This window comes from Balaenoptera ricei, chromosome 10, assembly GCF_028023285.1.
Source record: "Balaenoptera ricei isolate mBalRic1 chromosome 10, mBalRic1.hap2, whole genome shotgun sequence".
Classification (NCBI taxonomy): Eukaryota; Metazoa; Chordata; class Mammalia; order Artiodactyla; family Balaenopteridae; genus Balaenoptera; species Balaenoptera ricei.
Window position 1 is genome coordinate 35,401,228 of NC_082648.1, and position 14,005 is coordinate 35,415,232.

General features: G+C 43.9%; 1 protein-coding gene across 11 annotated transcripts in view; it reads right to left on the reverse strand.

The window, feature by feature from the left end:
- PRICKLE1 (prickle planar cell polarity protein 1) overlaps window positions 1-14,005 on the reverse strand; it is a 107,355-nt gene that overhangs the window by 2,591 nt on the left and 90,759 nt on the right. For 8 of the 11 annotated variants that reach the window (XR_009505346.1, XM_059935671.1, XM_059935665.1 and 5 more), the window contains 6 exons: window positions 8,914-9,099; window positions 7,094-7,207; window positions 6,290-6,427; window positions 5,492-5,695; window positions 3,543-3,729; window positions 1,748-2,611 (listed from right to left, as the gene is read on the reverse strand). Coding sequence is in view for 10 of the 11 variants with exons in the window: in XM_059935671.1 (XP_059791654.1) it covers window positions 1,748-2,611; window positions 3,543-3,729; window positions 5,492-5,695; window positions 6,290-6,427; window positions 7,094-7,207; window positions 8,914-9,048 (1,642 nt within the window). In the remaining variant the exon portion in view is untranslated. Of the gene's footprint in view, window positions 1-1,747; window positions 2,612-3,542; window positions 3,730-5,491; window positions 5,696-6,289; window positions 6,428-7,093; window positions 7,208-8,913; window positions 9,100-11,553; window positions 11,688-12,775; window positions 12,864-14,005 lie in introns of those variants that run through there. The other 3 variants (XM_059935674.1, XM_059935673.1, XM_059935675.1) reach the window with 3 other exon arrangements.

Sequence of the window (14,005 nt, forward strand, 5' to 3'; positions counted from 1 at the left end):
CTAAACTAAGAGTCCTGTCATTAGCTTATTAGTACGACACACAGAAGCTTCTGTCTCTCAACCCATTAAAGCCAGACTGCTTCATCTGAACGTCTCTCAAAGCAGTCCTTCCCTTTGCTCTCACACGGCTACCATTATGGTCCTCTTCCTATAGCCAGACTAGTCTTATACCTGGTCACGCAGCCCAAGGGCCACGTCCAGCCCACAGCCTATTTGTGGATAGAGTTTCACTGGGACACAGCTACACCTATTTGCTCCCATGCTATCTATGGTTCCTTCCACGATGACAGAGTTAAGTAGTTGCAACAAAGACTGTAAGGCCCCAAAAGTACTCTCTAGCCCTTTATGGAAGAAGTCTGCCAAACCCCTGACCTAGACCTTCATCTAGTCTTCTGCCCCTTCGACCCATAAACTTAATAATGCCACTTCCATATTAATCTCATTTTAAAACTTTTCTCAAAGCCAATATTGCAATCCTTGTTATAACAGGGCTCAGGCAAGTTAAGAGAAATGGATGTAACCCAGATAGCTGTAAGGAACAACAGGAAGTGGTGTGAACTGTTGTCAGCTGGAGGCTACACAGCTTCCTACTTTCTAAAGAAAGCCTGTTTTTCAGCCCATCATTGTCAAGAAATGTCAGCACCAGCACGACGTATACCAAATGTTGTCTATTTTTGATATTAAATGTTAAAACACCTGTCATAGGGCCTAGCAAACAGGAGGTGCCTAATATTTAGTCTTACCCACCATCCCTCAAGTCCCCTTTATTGTAGGCCTTAACATTGACAAGCCCGACCAAAGCCAGGAGGGTAGCTGTCTTATCCCTCCTTGCCCGGTACCTGGCACAGGGTCCCTCATGGCAGCGGGCAGCTGCTCAAGCCTTTCCTGCCTATGTTACAATGTAACATAACCTTTATGAAAGGACTGAATGTCATTCGTTGGACTATAAAACTAGCCAAGTGACAGCAGTATTTCTGTATCAAAAAACTTACTGCAAATGTAAGATTCAGGAGGGCTGGGTTCCAGGTTCAATCTTGTCTTTAAACACCTATGTAAAGTTGGCATTTAGCCTCTCGGCACCGCTTGCGGTATCTTAGTTCCCTGACCAGGGATTGAACCCTGGCAGTGAAAGCACCGAGTCCTAACCACTGGACCACCAGGGAATCCCCTAGCCTCTTGGAAATTCAAGTTTCCTCATTTGTAAAATGCAATAATATCCACTCTATCAGGTCATTTTAAGGATGAAATGTAGATAACTGACATGAATGTGTTTTGAAAACTTCAGTGAAATTATTTTATAATCTGGGTAAAAAAAAACTTAGCTACTATTTTTGAGCTGCCTGTCGCCACAGGGCAATTCAGGAAAATACAAAAAATGTTCTGTGCTTATAGAGTACACATGTTGATTTTAGTATCTTGAAATTCATAGCATGATCCAAAGAGTCCAGTATCTTTCTTCAGATACAGATGCAGACTCCACGATCCCAATAAATTCATTTCTCCTCTTCAAAGCAGGGATAATAAGACCTATCCCCAAAGACTGTATTGAAAATATATTTTATATGTATGCACACATGTACACACGTGTTTGTTTTGCTAGTGTTTGGCATTCAACTGAAACTCCTTCCTCTCTTTGGTCTACAGTTGTAAATAACATAGCTCCCCTGCTGGTGCTGACCTGATATTTGTGGAATGAGCTTTTCGGTGGCTCCTTTTTCAAATACCCCATAACCCCTAGATTATGTACCTGTGATATTAGACAAAGCCAAAGAATCCATAGAATCCCGAACACTTTGCTCTGGTTTCAAGTCTGACAAACACTCCAGGGAATCTTCATACCACTGTGTTTGATCGTGACTATATCCCGAAGCCCCATGGTCCAGATCCAACTCCTGGAGCCTTCGACTGCTCGCAGGGCCCGGGTGGCTGCCATAAGCAGAATCCCCCAGTCCATCTTGTGACTGCGCCCAGTACATATCAGACTGGTATTTCTTACTTGCAAGGCTCTGGTTATTTTGCTTTAACTCGGTCTTATTTTTAACCATGTTATCAGATATCCAGTGCTCACTGGCTCGAATGTCCATCTCATTGGGCTGCTGCTGAAAGAGGCTTTTATCACCAAACTTGAGGAGCAGCTGCGTCATATAATCTTCATGCTCAGCCCATTCTTCAGGGTCTTCTGGGGTTTCGTGCTCTACTCTGCCTTTCCAAAATTCTTCATTGACGAAACCTGCTCCTTGCCTGGAAAGACTCAGATCATCCAGTTTCCGAGACAGGGTGTCGTCAGCATTGCCTGAAAGGCCAGGAAACTTGTAGTTCAGAGCAGGGGACAAGAGGAGAGACTGCCGACACTGATCTGCCGACCGGCTGCTTTTGCCCATCCGGACACTTCTTCTGGAGTCTCTTGATCGAGCCGACTGGAATGCAGAGTCCGAAGAATCTGAGGCATGGACGTCTTCACCGAGGCTGCATGTCTTTGAGCAATAAATCTGACCTTGTTTGGGAAGGAAGGGGCATCCCAACAGAGAGGCTTTGCACTGGGCGCAGGAAAAGCAGGCCTCTGTAGCGTGCCAGTGCTGTCCGTCGTAGGTCATCTGCGCATGGTCCACACCTGTTTCAAAAAAGGATCCAGTAACAGGTCACAGTTCCATCTTGAAACAAAGGCAGAAGAAACAGAAAAGACAGACTGTGGGCATGAGGGAACGCCTGGGGGTGACGGGACTGTTCCAAATCTTGATAGGGCTGTGAGTTACACCGGGGCAATTAATTCTCATTATTTGCAGATTCCACATTTACAAATTTGCCTACGTGCTAAATATTTTGTAGTTCAAAAATCAATACTCGCAGAGCTTTCAAGGTCATTTGTGGACATGTGCAAGGTAGCAAAAATATTTGAGTCAAGTGATGTGTGTGTCCCAGCCGGGGTCAAAGGGCACTGCGCTCACACTTGCGGCCGATTTAGGGTCATTTTTTTGCACTTTTTGTGCTTTCTGTTGGTGGTTTTGCTGTTTAAAATGGCCCAAGCATAGAGCTGAAGTGCTGTCTAGTGTTCCTAAGTGCAAGGAGGCTGTGATGTGCCTTGGAGAAGCAATCCATGGGTTAGATAAGCTTTGTTCGGGCAGGAGTTACAGGGCTGTTGGCTGTGAGTTCAATGTTAATGAATCAACAACATATATTAAATAAGGTGTCTTTAAACCAAAACATACACACCAACAAGATTATATATTGATTGGTTGATGACAATGTTGCGACCAGAGGCTCACAGGAACCTAACCCACTGGATCCCTAGGAGCAGTGGCTCAGTATAGAGTTCATGGCGACTCTACAGAACACAACTAGCAGAAGTAATGAGAATCCAGTATACACCCATTTATCAAAACTCATCAAACTGAAACACTTAAAACCTATACATTTCACGGTATGTAAACTATCCCTCAATTTAAAAAACAAGAAAAAAAGGAAAGAAAGAAATAAGAGTGTGGGTAATCAGAGACAGACTGATGGATAAGTGACAGAGCCAGCAGGCTGGGCCGTGGACGCACCAATATGCTCGCCGCAGGTCTCACAGTACTCGGCGTACAGGGACTCGAAGCAGCCGCAGCAGAACGGGCGGCCGTCCTTCATGATGTACCTCTGTCCCCCCAGGACCGTCTCGCACTCAAGGCAGCAGAAGTGTTTCATGTGCCAGTGGCGACCCTCTGCTTCTGTGCACTCATCAGCAAAAATTATCTTCAGAGAAATATGAGGCCATAGGATAAAAAAAAAAATCATTGTGAACGATTTTAAAGGTCAAGTAACTGCACGTTTGCTGGGCAATTGACAGGCACTGGATCTTAAAGTCGCTTAGACAGTGAACTTTGTTTCTTACAGCCTCCAGCTTAACTAACTAACTTGATTTAGCTATAGAACAAGAACAGAAAGTGAAAACGTTGAAAAAGAGAAACTGAGTGCATGCTGATACTTTAAAAAACAAAACAGAATTCTACATTGGATATAATTCACTTGGTCCTATTTTTGCTCCCCAATCACACTTTGTTGGCATAATCTGGCAAAGAATACATTAACTTTGAAATAATTTAGTGGTCTGTGCATCTTTTAATAAAGAAAACTCACTAAAGTGGCTGTGGAGTCAACATAGTTAGCACTCTCTGAATGCTGGATTATGTGAACACCACTTGTGTAGATAACACTTCGTTTGACGGTGCCGTCTCCAGATTAAGGACTTTTAATTTTTTTACATTTTCGCTTTCAAAAAATTTTCAAATAGCACATCATTGAAAAAACTTAAACGTATAAAGGTAAAGACTGAAAGTTTACTGTCACTGATTGAAGTAGACTAGGGAGATAATAATGAATAAATGCAATGAGGTTCCCTGGATGCGGTGAATAAATGCAATGAGGTTCCCTGGATGGGGTCTTGGAATAAAAAACAGACATCAGTAGGAAAAACTGAGGAAATCTAAATAAAATCTATGGTTTAGTTAATGGTATTACATCAGTGTTAACTTCTTAGTTTTGATGCATATACCATGGTTCTGTGAGACGTTTTTTTTGTTTTGTTTTGTTTTGTTTTTAAAACAAAGCCAATCAAATGTAACTTTCTCTTACTATGCCCTGATTGGATAGCAGCCTGTATTTTTTTTTTTTTTAAAGAAATTCACGTTCTTTTATTTATTTATTTATTTATTTATTTATTTATTTATTTATGACTGTGTTGGGTCTTCGTTTCTGTGCGAGGGCTTTCTCTAGTTGTGGCAAGTGGGGACCACTCTTCATCGCGGTGCGCAGGCCTCTCACCATCGCGGCCTCTCTTGTTGCGGAGCACAGGCTCCAGACGCGCAGGCTCAGTAATTGTGGCTCACGGGCCCAGTTGCTCCATGGCATGTGGGATCTTCCCAGACCAGGGCTCGAACCCGTGTCCCCTGCATTGGCAGGCAGATTCTCAACCACTGCGCCACCAGGGAAGCCCCTGTGAGACGTTTTAACAATAGGGGAAGCTGGGAGAAGGGTACACAGGGACTCTCCGTATCTTTGCAACTCTTCTATAAATCTAAAAGTACTTAAAAATGAAGAGCTTAAGGAAAAAAATTTCATTTCACACCACCAGCCCTCCCCACACATGCTCCAGGGGTCACCACTGTTAACTTAGTGTATGTCTTTACATACCATTTCTGAGTGTTTGCAAATATGTATACAGTCTTGTTCTTCCCCCCTTTAACAAGAGTAAGATCAATTGCTGCACACTCTTCTTGCAACTTGCTTTTTTCTCACAGTCCATCAAGGACATGCTACTTATCAATACACAACGACACCTGCTGCTTTCTCTTTATTAGCTGCATATTATTCCATTGTACCAACGGGAAGGGTTATCTTAAAAATGTACACACAGAGTGCAAGCAGGAGAGATCTGTGTTTTGCTTAGGTGTGAACAGTGGAATATTGGCTTACTAGAAGCTTATTTTTTCCAGTGTTAAGGGATGAACTTTTTTACCTCGTCACATGCTGAACACCGGGGTTTGAGCAGCTCAGCATGGTGCCGGCCACAGTGAATTTTTCCATCCTGATAAAAATAGATGAGGTCGACCAGCAGCTCGTTGCACGTGAAGCAGACAAAACAGGAGGGGTGCCAGCATACTCCAGGGCCCGCTCGAGAGGCAAACACTGCAATTTCACCTCCATTTATCTTCAACCCACACTAAAAACAAAAGAATTTAGATCTTAAATGACCCCTTTTTAATGACTGGATTCTCAGTCTTTTCCACTTTACGCTAAATCCCAAGTTTGTCAGTGAAACTTTAACTTCTGTCCCCTCCTGCTAGTGATTAAATAGTTCTTTAATGCGGGATTATTCGTGATTCTCCACTGGAATGAACATGCCTCAGATCTACTACCACACTGGGCTGCTCCTCAGAACACGCGCAGTGGTTTTCTGGAGGCGTCCTCCTGTTGGATATACTCCTACTCCGAGGACAGCCAGTAAGGAGGCCCCGAATGTCTTCATTACGTCCCTGCGTTCTTGAACACTAGGTGCCCCCCAGCACCGCGCTCCACGCCAAGACCTCACGAAAGGCCGGATTTCACCCGATGTTTACATGCCTCCCCCATAATGCACAGCAGTGTAGCCGGTTACCGACACGAATCCCCACGTAATAAGAAGCTACGCTGCCTTTCCTTCTCTCAGTTTTTGGAGGCTTTTAGGGGGCCCACGCCTGTGCTGGCACTGCCCCCTACCCACCCCCACCCTCCCAGCTGATCCACGCACATCTCTACTCATCCTAGAACGGGCTACCTGCTCGCACACAGCGTGCATCGCTGCTCTGGACAGAAGTTTAATCGTCCCCCTTCCGAGTGCTTCTTTCTTCCGCTGAGCACTGAACACTTGCAACTCTTTTTCCTCCTCTTCACTCAAAGTCTGGCAATACCGCACCTTCACAGAAAGAAACAGAAGCACCACTCTGAAGCAAACAGCCTCCGTCACCAATTCTTTATTTCCAGAATCAAGTTTCAGGAAATAAAACAGCAAGTTTAGCTGGCCTGCCCCCGTGAATCGCCAGTTTAAAAATGATCCCGTACGTTTAAAATGACACCAAATCTTGCAGCCTCTCTAGCAAAAGGGAAATGCAATTTGAAGGAAGAGTCCTTTTTTTTTTTTTAAAGATGAAAAGTTTAATTTAAACTCTTATCAGCAGAGACACTAAAAAATCATAAGACATTAACCTTTCTACAAAAGGTTTAAACTTGCTAATTGCCACCTTCATTCTACATTCTACAGGCACTCAAGTCCACTGCAGGCCTGGGCCACCATAAAGCACTGACTCTGGGTGAAGGCGTAGGGAGATCGCAGGAATTTGTAGGCTCCTGATAACTGGTGGGTGGCTGCAAACACTGTAAAAACCAACTTGTGTTAAGTTTATTGCACTGACACCCTTTTCTCTCTTAAAGAATGGAAAGCTGTATTCTCCGGCCCAATTTTAACTGAAGAAGGGCAAAAGGGCCCTAGCCAGGGAGGAGCTGGGGTTTATGGGAGGCACCACGATGCTCAGGGTGGATTTTTTTTTTTTTTCCCTAATTAGCCTTCTTCCTGTTATTTTACCTCATTATCATGTGGTGGCAACTGGTACAAAAGCTGTTTAATTCGGTGTTTCTCTCCAGGGCTGTTAACATACGGAACCTTTTCCTCTGGTAAGCAAGCAAAATAGAGCTGGATCTGAGAGAGAGAGAAGAGGACATCAGCACACAGGAAGCGAACACTTCAGCTCATTCCATCTTCACGTTACCCTGCCCTTTAGGTACTGGCTCTGGCCTCTGACAGGATTTGGCTACTCGTAGCTAATGAGAAGAGAAGCTGAGCCAACTCAGCAGAACTGCAAACCCACAGATAGTTAGCATCCAGCTGCTAAATTGCTCTTCAGGAATGCAATTCATAGTGACAATTAGGGGCATCATAAATTATGCACCGTAAGACATGCACATTTAATGCTAGGGTCAGCCGAGAGAGTCCTGAATGAATACTGGAAATGACCACACAAGGCTGTGTGACACTGTCCACAATCGAGCCACTACACAACACATTGGATTTGCTCTCTGAATTTTACACGTTGCAAAGACAAAAGCTGTTTTGTTAAACTCTGTAAACTCTCCCTTATCAGGTTCTCTCAAGCTTCAGCTTTCTTTGCTTGCATGGGTGCTATTTTCTAAATATCTGGAGTCAATTTCCCCAAGGAAACTGGAAGGGAGCTATATTAACCTGTACTTAGTTCACTTTGAAAGGGGAACTCAATTTTTGTTTGAGATTTTTTTTTTTTCTTTCTGTTGTATCTAAAGGAAATCCTTAATGAGTACTGCGAAGGATACTGCAGTGCTGAGGAAAGATGAAAATGATTGAAGGAAAAAAAATAGGAGATTAGGGAATTTGGGGCTTGTCTGCTTCAATATCTTAGTGTCTCACAAAACCTACTCACCCTAAGCTGCAAGAAGGGTTCTCTCTTAATAAGCAGTTTATCAAAACATTGCTTTCCTACCTGGAGGACCAGCTCTCCACCCTCTTCCATTGCATCAGCCGCAGGAGCTTGTACAGTTGTAAACACTTACTGAATACTAGCTACCTGTGTGCCAGGTACTGTGCTAGACCCCGGATGAATCGGAAACCCCTCTTCTCAAACGAGCTCCCATCAAAATGGGAAACACAACCATAACTCAGAAGCAATCATACACCTAGTTGGCTCTTTTAATTTCAAACTATCTTGGCCCTTATGTCTAACACCAGCAATTTTTAATAAGTTCATCATTATAAGGATATTGGGAAGATAAAAATAGGTACACAGAATGTTCTCATCTTCCTTAAAGTAACAATACAACAAAGCACAAAATGAGCTCTTTAATTTTTTTTCCAATTTACACCATGTGGTGACAGAATCTTTCATGCACAAGGTTATCAAAGGCCAAATCCTACGCAATAACACTTCAGATGGTCTCTCACAGCTCTGTATCTCCTCTCTTCCAAAGCAAAGGCACTGCTGAGAACTGACTTGGAAACTTTCCTCTTTCCTTTGATTACCTTTTTGTTGTTACTAAAGTTTTTGAAAAAGTTAAACTCCTCCCACTCTCTCCAAAGGGACACCCAAGTCAGAAATCCACATGACAAATGCGTAGGCAGTACTCTAGTCTTCACTCAGTAGGGCAAAAATAGCATCCTTATAGGGCTTCTGGATCCAAGAGTACAAAAGGGATTGAAAACTTCCATGGAGAAACTAAGTGTGACCTTAAAAGCAAAAATTTAAAACCATCCAAAGAGTGAGGCCCAAGGACGTAGCATGTCACTGTGACAGTGATAGTCGATCATTTTAAAAAAATAAACCCTTGAAGACCTTAAATCACATTGAAAAACAGAAAAGCAGAGGACTCAGTTCCTACCTGCTCGGGTCTGAGGCCTGGGGGGACCCAGGCGTACTCCTCCAGCGCACAGCCCGAGTCGTCATCGGACGTGGAGCTCCGCTGGCACCCGAAGGCAAGTTTGCTCATTTTGGGCTCCATCTCCAAAGGCATCATAACAAAGTCAAACAAACAGCTTCTCAGTCACAGGACATCAGACAGTGGCTGCTGTGGGCAACAGAAGACAAACCGAAGAGATGAACCCGAAGGCATTGCTCTCACCCTCCAAGAGCGTCTACTGAATGCCCGCGTACACACGGCGGGGCCCAGAGAAAGGGACCAAGTCGCCAGTGTCACCGTCCCCAGGCCCCCGGAACTTAGAATCTAGGGCCACGTGATTCGGAAAGAGGCCCTTTACCAGCTCAGCATTTCAGAAAATGCCACCCAAACTAGCTTACTTCCAGATGCCTTTAAAAGGTGCTTCTCTACACACTGTTCATTAGAAAGGTTCTCAAGAAAACTGCTTTGCCGACTGCCCACAAATGAAATCCCTGCGAAGCCTCAGGGGTTGTAGGAAGAAGCTGGGTTTGCGCCCCCCGCCTTGCCCACTACTGTGTGCCGTGAAAAGATGGCTCCAGTCGCCCCACTTGGTTCCCTGCATTTCCTCATCCATCTTCCCAGCAGAGCACGGCTGCCTGCACAGATGGGGTCGGCTGGGCCACACTGCTTAGGTTTCAGGTTTCCAATAAAGTCTGAGAGGCACTGAACTTCGTTTACTCATGGAGTAGAAATAGCACAGTTAAATCCTTACACAGCACATTAAACCCGCAAGCCTTTACTATCCATGGGCTAAAGTCAGCCAGACGTTCATTAATGAGTTCCTTCATAAGACAGTAATTGAATCCAAGCACCAGGTTAAAATAAAATCCAGCATGGTGACAACTCGTGTTTAGCGGTGTTACTAGAAGGCTTCCACTGAAAAGCTCTGCAGTACCTACTGTGTGTGACATGCTCTCAGCCTGCTGCGGGGCACAGATTCTTAACCACTGCGCCACCAGGCTAAGTCCGCCTCTGAAAAGCCTCCTCAGATGAAGGCCTATAAAGGTGTCAAGACAACAGTCCCTGACCTACAGCCCAGGAACTTTGTTATCACCATGTATGTTCCTTCTAAGTTTCTTCCGATTTTGAAAAATCATCCCCTGTCCGCAGGCACTAAGAAGAAAAAAAAGGATACAAGACTTCCAGGATCAGATGCAGCTTTTTATACCTGCCCCTTTCCCTCCACCAAAAAAAAGAAAGAAATTTACAGATAATTAGCCCAACCCAATTTTAAAGAAAACAAGGCTCAGGGAAGTTAAGTGACTTGCCTAAGGTCACGCAACTAAAAACCAGAGTCTAGTCACACTGCGTGTCTGACACATCAGACTTCCAAAGATTCTTCTGCCTTAAAAAATTCTCTCATTTGCTGCAACAAGTAGGAAAGACAGTGGAAGGTAAACATTGTCAGCCTGACAGTCATCTGTCAGTGACTCTCACAGTGCAACACGAGATACTTATTGTTAGAACATGGTACCTATTAAAGCCTGTGAGTATGAGAACTGAGGATTTTTCTCTGATGAATCAAAGGACACTAAAAAATTAAAATTGTAACAGTTCACAAATGGGAGGCCAAACATCCAAAGGCTACAATCTTTATTAGGGAGGAGCAATGCCCAACAGTAAATATTAGTCCAACTAATAAATGTAACTTTCATTCACCCCAAACAAAAAGTAAAGATGACCTCATTTCCTGCCCCACCACTGGGAGGGACTGACCTTTTACACAAGACATAAGTTCACACAGGTGTACTTCATTCATGTCTGAGGAAAGGCTTTCTAAACATTGGCACATTCCTTGTACTCCTCAGTAAAAAAGGATGTGTTAATGAAAGTCAGAACATTTCTTGGATCTAGTCTTTCCCTTTTGTTTTGAAAAAAACCCACTCCCCCCATATGGAAGGAAGAGAACTAGAGGTCAAGAATTTAATCCGGGGTGGGAGGGAGGGAGATGCAAGAGGGAAGAGATATGGGAACATATGTATATGTATAACTGATTCACTTTGTTATAAAGCAGAAACTAACACACCACTGTAAAGCAATTATACTCCAATAAAGATGTTAAAAAATAAATAAATAAAGTCTATTTTATCTGGGGGGAAAAAAAAAAAAGAATTTTATCCGTAGCTGAAATACCCGCACCAGGAGAATGGGTGCCTTCAATGCAAATGAACCTGAATCATGAAATACGCACGTCTACCCTTTGCCAAATCTGGCTGAGGAGGGAAATGTGAAGGTACCTGCTCTGCACAGACTTACTAAGATCATAAATATTAACTAGAACCTAAAACTTAAATGTCACTATATTTTAAAACAAGAGAAAACACCACAAATTAAGACAAGCTGCAAATTTTCCAGACTAGAACAAAGATGCAGATTGCCAAAGAGCTGAATTACTTTGACAGCTATATTGCTTGGTTAGCCTTCTGTGGAAACTGCACAGAAAATGACTACCCTCATCAAGGGAAATCACTTAGCACTCAGTGCCATGGTCCCGTCCTCCCCATCACCTGGACGCCGGCCGCGTCTCCAGCCTGCAGCTCCCACAGCCATCCCAGCCTCGGTTCAAACTGAACTGTCACTCACCGCTCACCGGCGAAGCGACGAACTTCGTGATGAACTGAAGGAACACGAGCGACACAGGCGCAGCTTTCAGTGTCCTTTGTTGACACTCTGACAGCTAACTCTCTGACAACTGACTCTGACAGCTAACTCTCACCTCTGTGCCTAGCCTGGCGTGATCAGTGCCGTGACGTCTGATCACCACGTCAAGCAACCCCACGAGGGCGTATCTTGCTTAAAACCGAGCCTCAGAGCGATCCGCCACGGGTCAGCTGTCCAAGGGCAGTGGCCTTAGAACCGGGCTCGTGGGTGACGACCTTAAACCCCTGCAGCCCTGCACTGCCTCCTGGATGGAACCTTTTCTTCGGTGAAGTAGTCACACTGCTGCTGCACTGCTGCAGACATGCACGATGACACAGCCGGACGGGGGTGGGGGGGCCAGTCCACTTCACCCAGAGAGGGCATTTTAAGGAGGACATACAGTCAAAAAGGATTATAAAAATTCAATGGCCTCATGAGCTGTTGCTTCAGCGTTCTTAATCTGGAGAAAGCCTCTTGTTTTCCTTTGTATCAGAGGATAATTACTTAAAATGACAAAACATTACACTTACTAAACAAGTTCTAAGAGCTGGCCAAAAAATAAACATTAAAAAAATATATAGGGCCTTCCGTGGTGGTCCAGTGGACAAGACTCTGCGCTCCCAATGCAGGGGGCCCAGGGTCGATCCCCGGTCCGGCAACTAGATCCCACACGCAAGCCGCAACTAAGAGTTCGCATGCCGCCACCAAGACCCAGCACAACCGAAGAAAGAAAGAAAGAAATATTAAAAAATAATAAGTCACTTCGCGTGACCTCCACGTGCCAGGCAGTGGTACACATGCTGCATCAACACTAGGTATTTTTTCTCTACCTGATAGCATAACAACCTGAAGTTGGATTTTTCTTTTAAAAATTACCTGTCTTGTCAGCAGGCCCAGAAAGCATACTGTTAGGTATATCGCCGTCTCAGACTACATCATATGGAAGCAGTATGGTTCCTGCACACGTAAGAATGTATAAAATAACTGACAAAAATGTGATCTCACAAATACACCTTACGTAGACATTTACATTACTACATGGTATTTGCTTTGCAGCACGAGAGAAAGAGGGAAGCCTGGCCATTACTTATGCTCTCTGGGTGATGAGGAAGGGTCTTCCGAATGTCATCCACACGTGGTTGTGTTTGCTTTGCCAAAATACTACCTTTTAGGCCAAACATGAAACCATGGCTGAATGAGATCTAACAGGAAAATTCCATTCATTCTCTTTCCAGGTGCTGTCTCTTAAGGTTGATCCTGTGAAAACAGGAGCCACAAATCAGGTTTGCAAGTAAGCTGAATGATAACTGAAACAGGACTATTCTGCTGCGGGCTTTGATAGGGAGGGAAGCAGCTCTTCGAGATTTCTTTTTAGCAGAACCACACTTAATGTGGACAAGAGTGGCCCCATCCTGTGACTTGTCCTTTAGTCATTTTGTATGTTATTCACTACTTTTGTAAATTTTTTATTTTGATGTAATTTCAAACTTCAGAGAAGTTGTAAGAAGAGTAAGGAACTCCTAGACAGAGCCTTTCACCCTGACTCACCAGCTGTTTACATTTTTCTTCATTTGCTTTGTCACCCCCCATCTCGTCCTCCTTTTCCTCCTCTTTCTCACAAACACACCCACACACTTCTGTGGGAACCATTTGGAAGTATTTTTCACATTCTCTTACCTAACCACAATTAAATTAAACGTGTTCTCTTAAAAAAAAAGTTTATTTAAAAAAAAATAAAACTATGTGCAAGGTACCATATTAGATGTTAGAGATAAATAGAATAAAAAAGCCAAAATAGCTCAGGCCGCCAGTATTCCATGCTTATTCTGAGGCAGGTTTATTGTCCTGGTCTTGAAATGCTGCCATAAACTGAACTCAATCACAAGTGAATGACAATCATGCATTAACCAATTCTGTGCTAGGTTTGTTAAGGAAATGAACCAGCAGGGACCCCACTGCTCCAATGTCTTTATGATTCTGGATGTAAATAAGTCTGATAAGGCATGGAAAAGAAGTAAAACGGTTTGAGTCTGACCATGAAGGAAATGTGTAGGGGAAGCAACATCTTTAAAGCTAAAACCACTGTCAAAGAGGCCTGAGGTTGGGTAAGGAGAGATGAGATACTTTTTCCTAGAAACACGAGGATTTGGGGTTGCTCCCCAAAGCCATGCAACAAAGTTGAAGAGTTCCATTTCCCCCCTTTGTCCTTTCTTTCCCTTCTTCCTTCAAAATAGTTAAAGAGCTACTTCTCACCATTTAAAAAGACTCAGAGACAAACAGCTCGCAGATGTATGACTTCTCAATCATCATATACTCGTCAAGAGAACACCTGACCCAAGGGACGGGAGCAGTGCTGAGGGAAGGCAACCTGTTGCCCCGGGCATTCGGTAAGCTC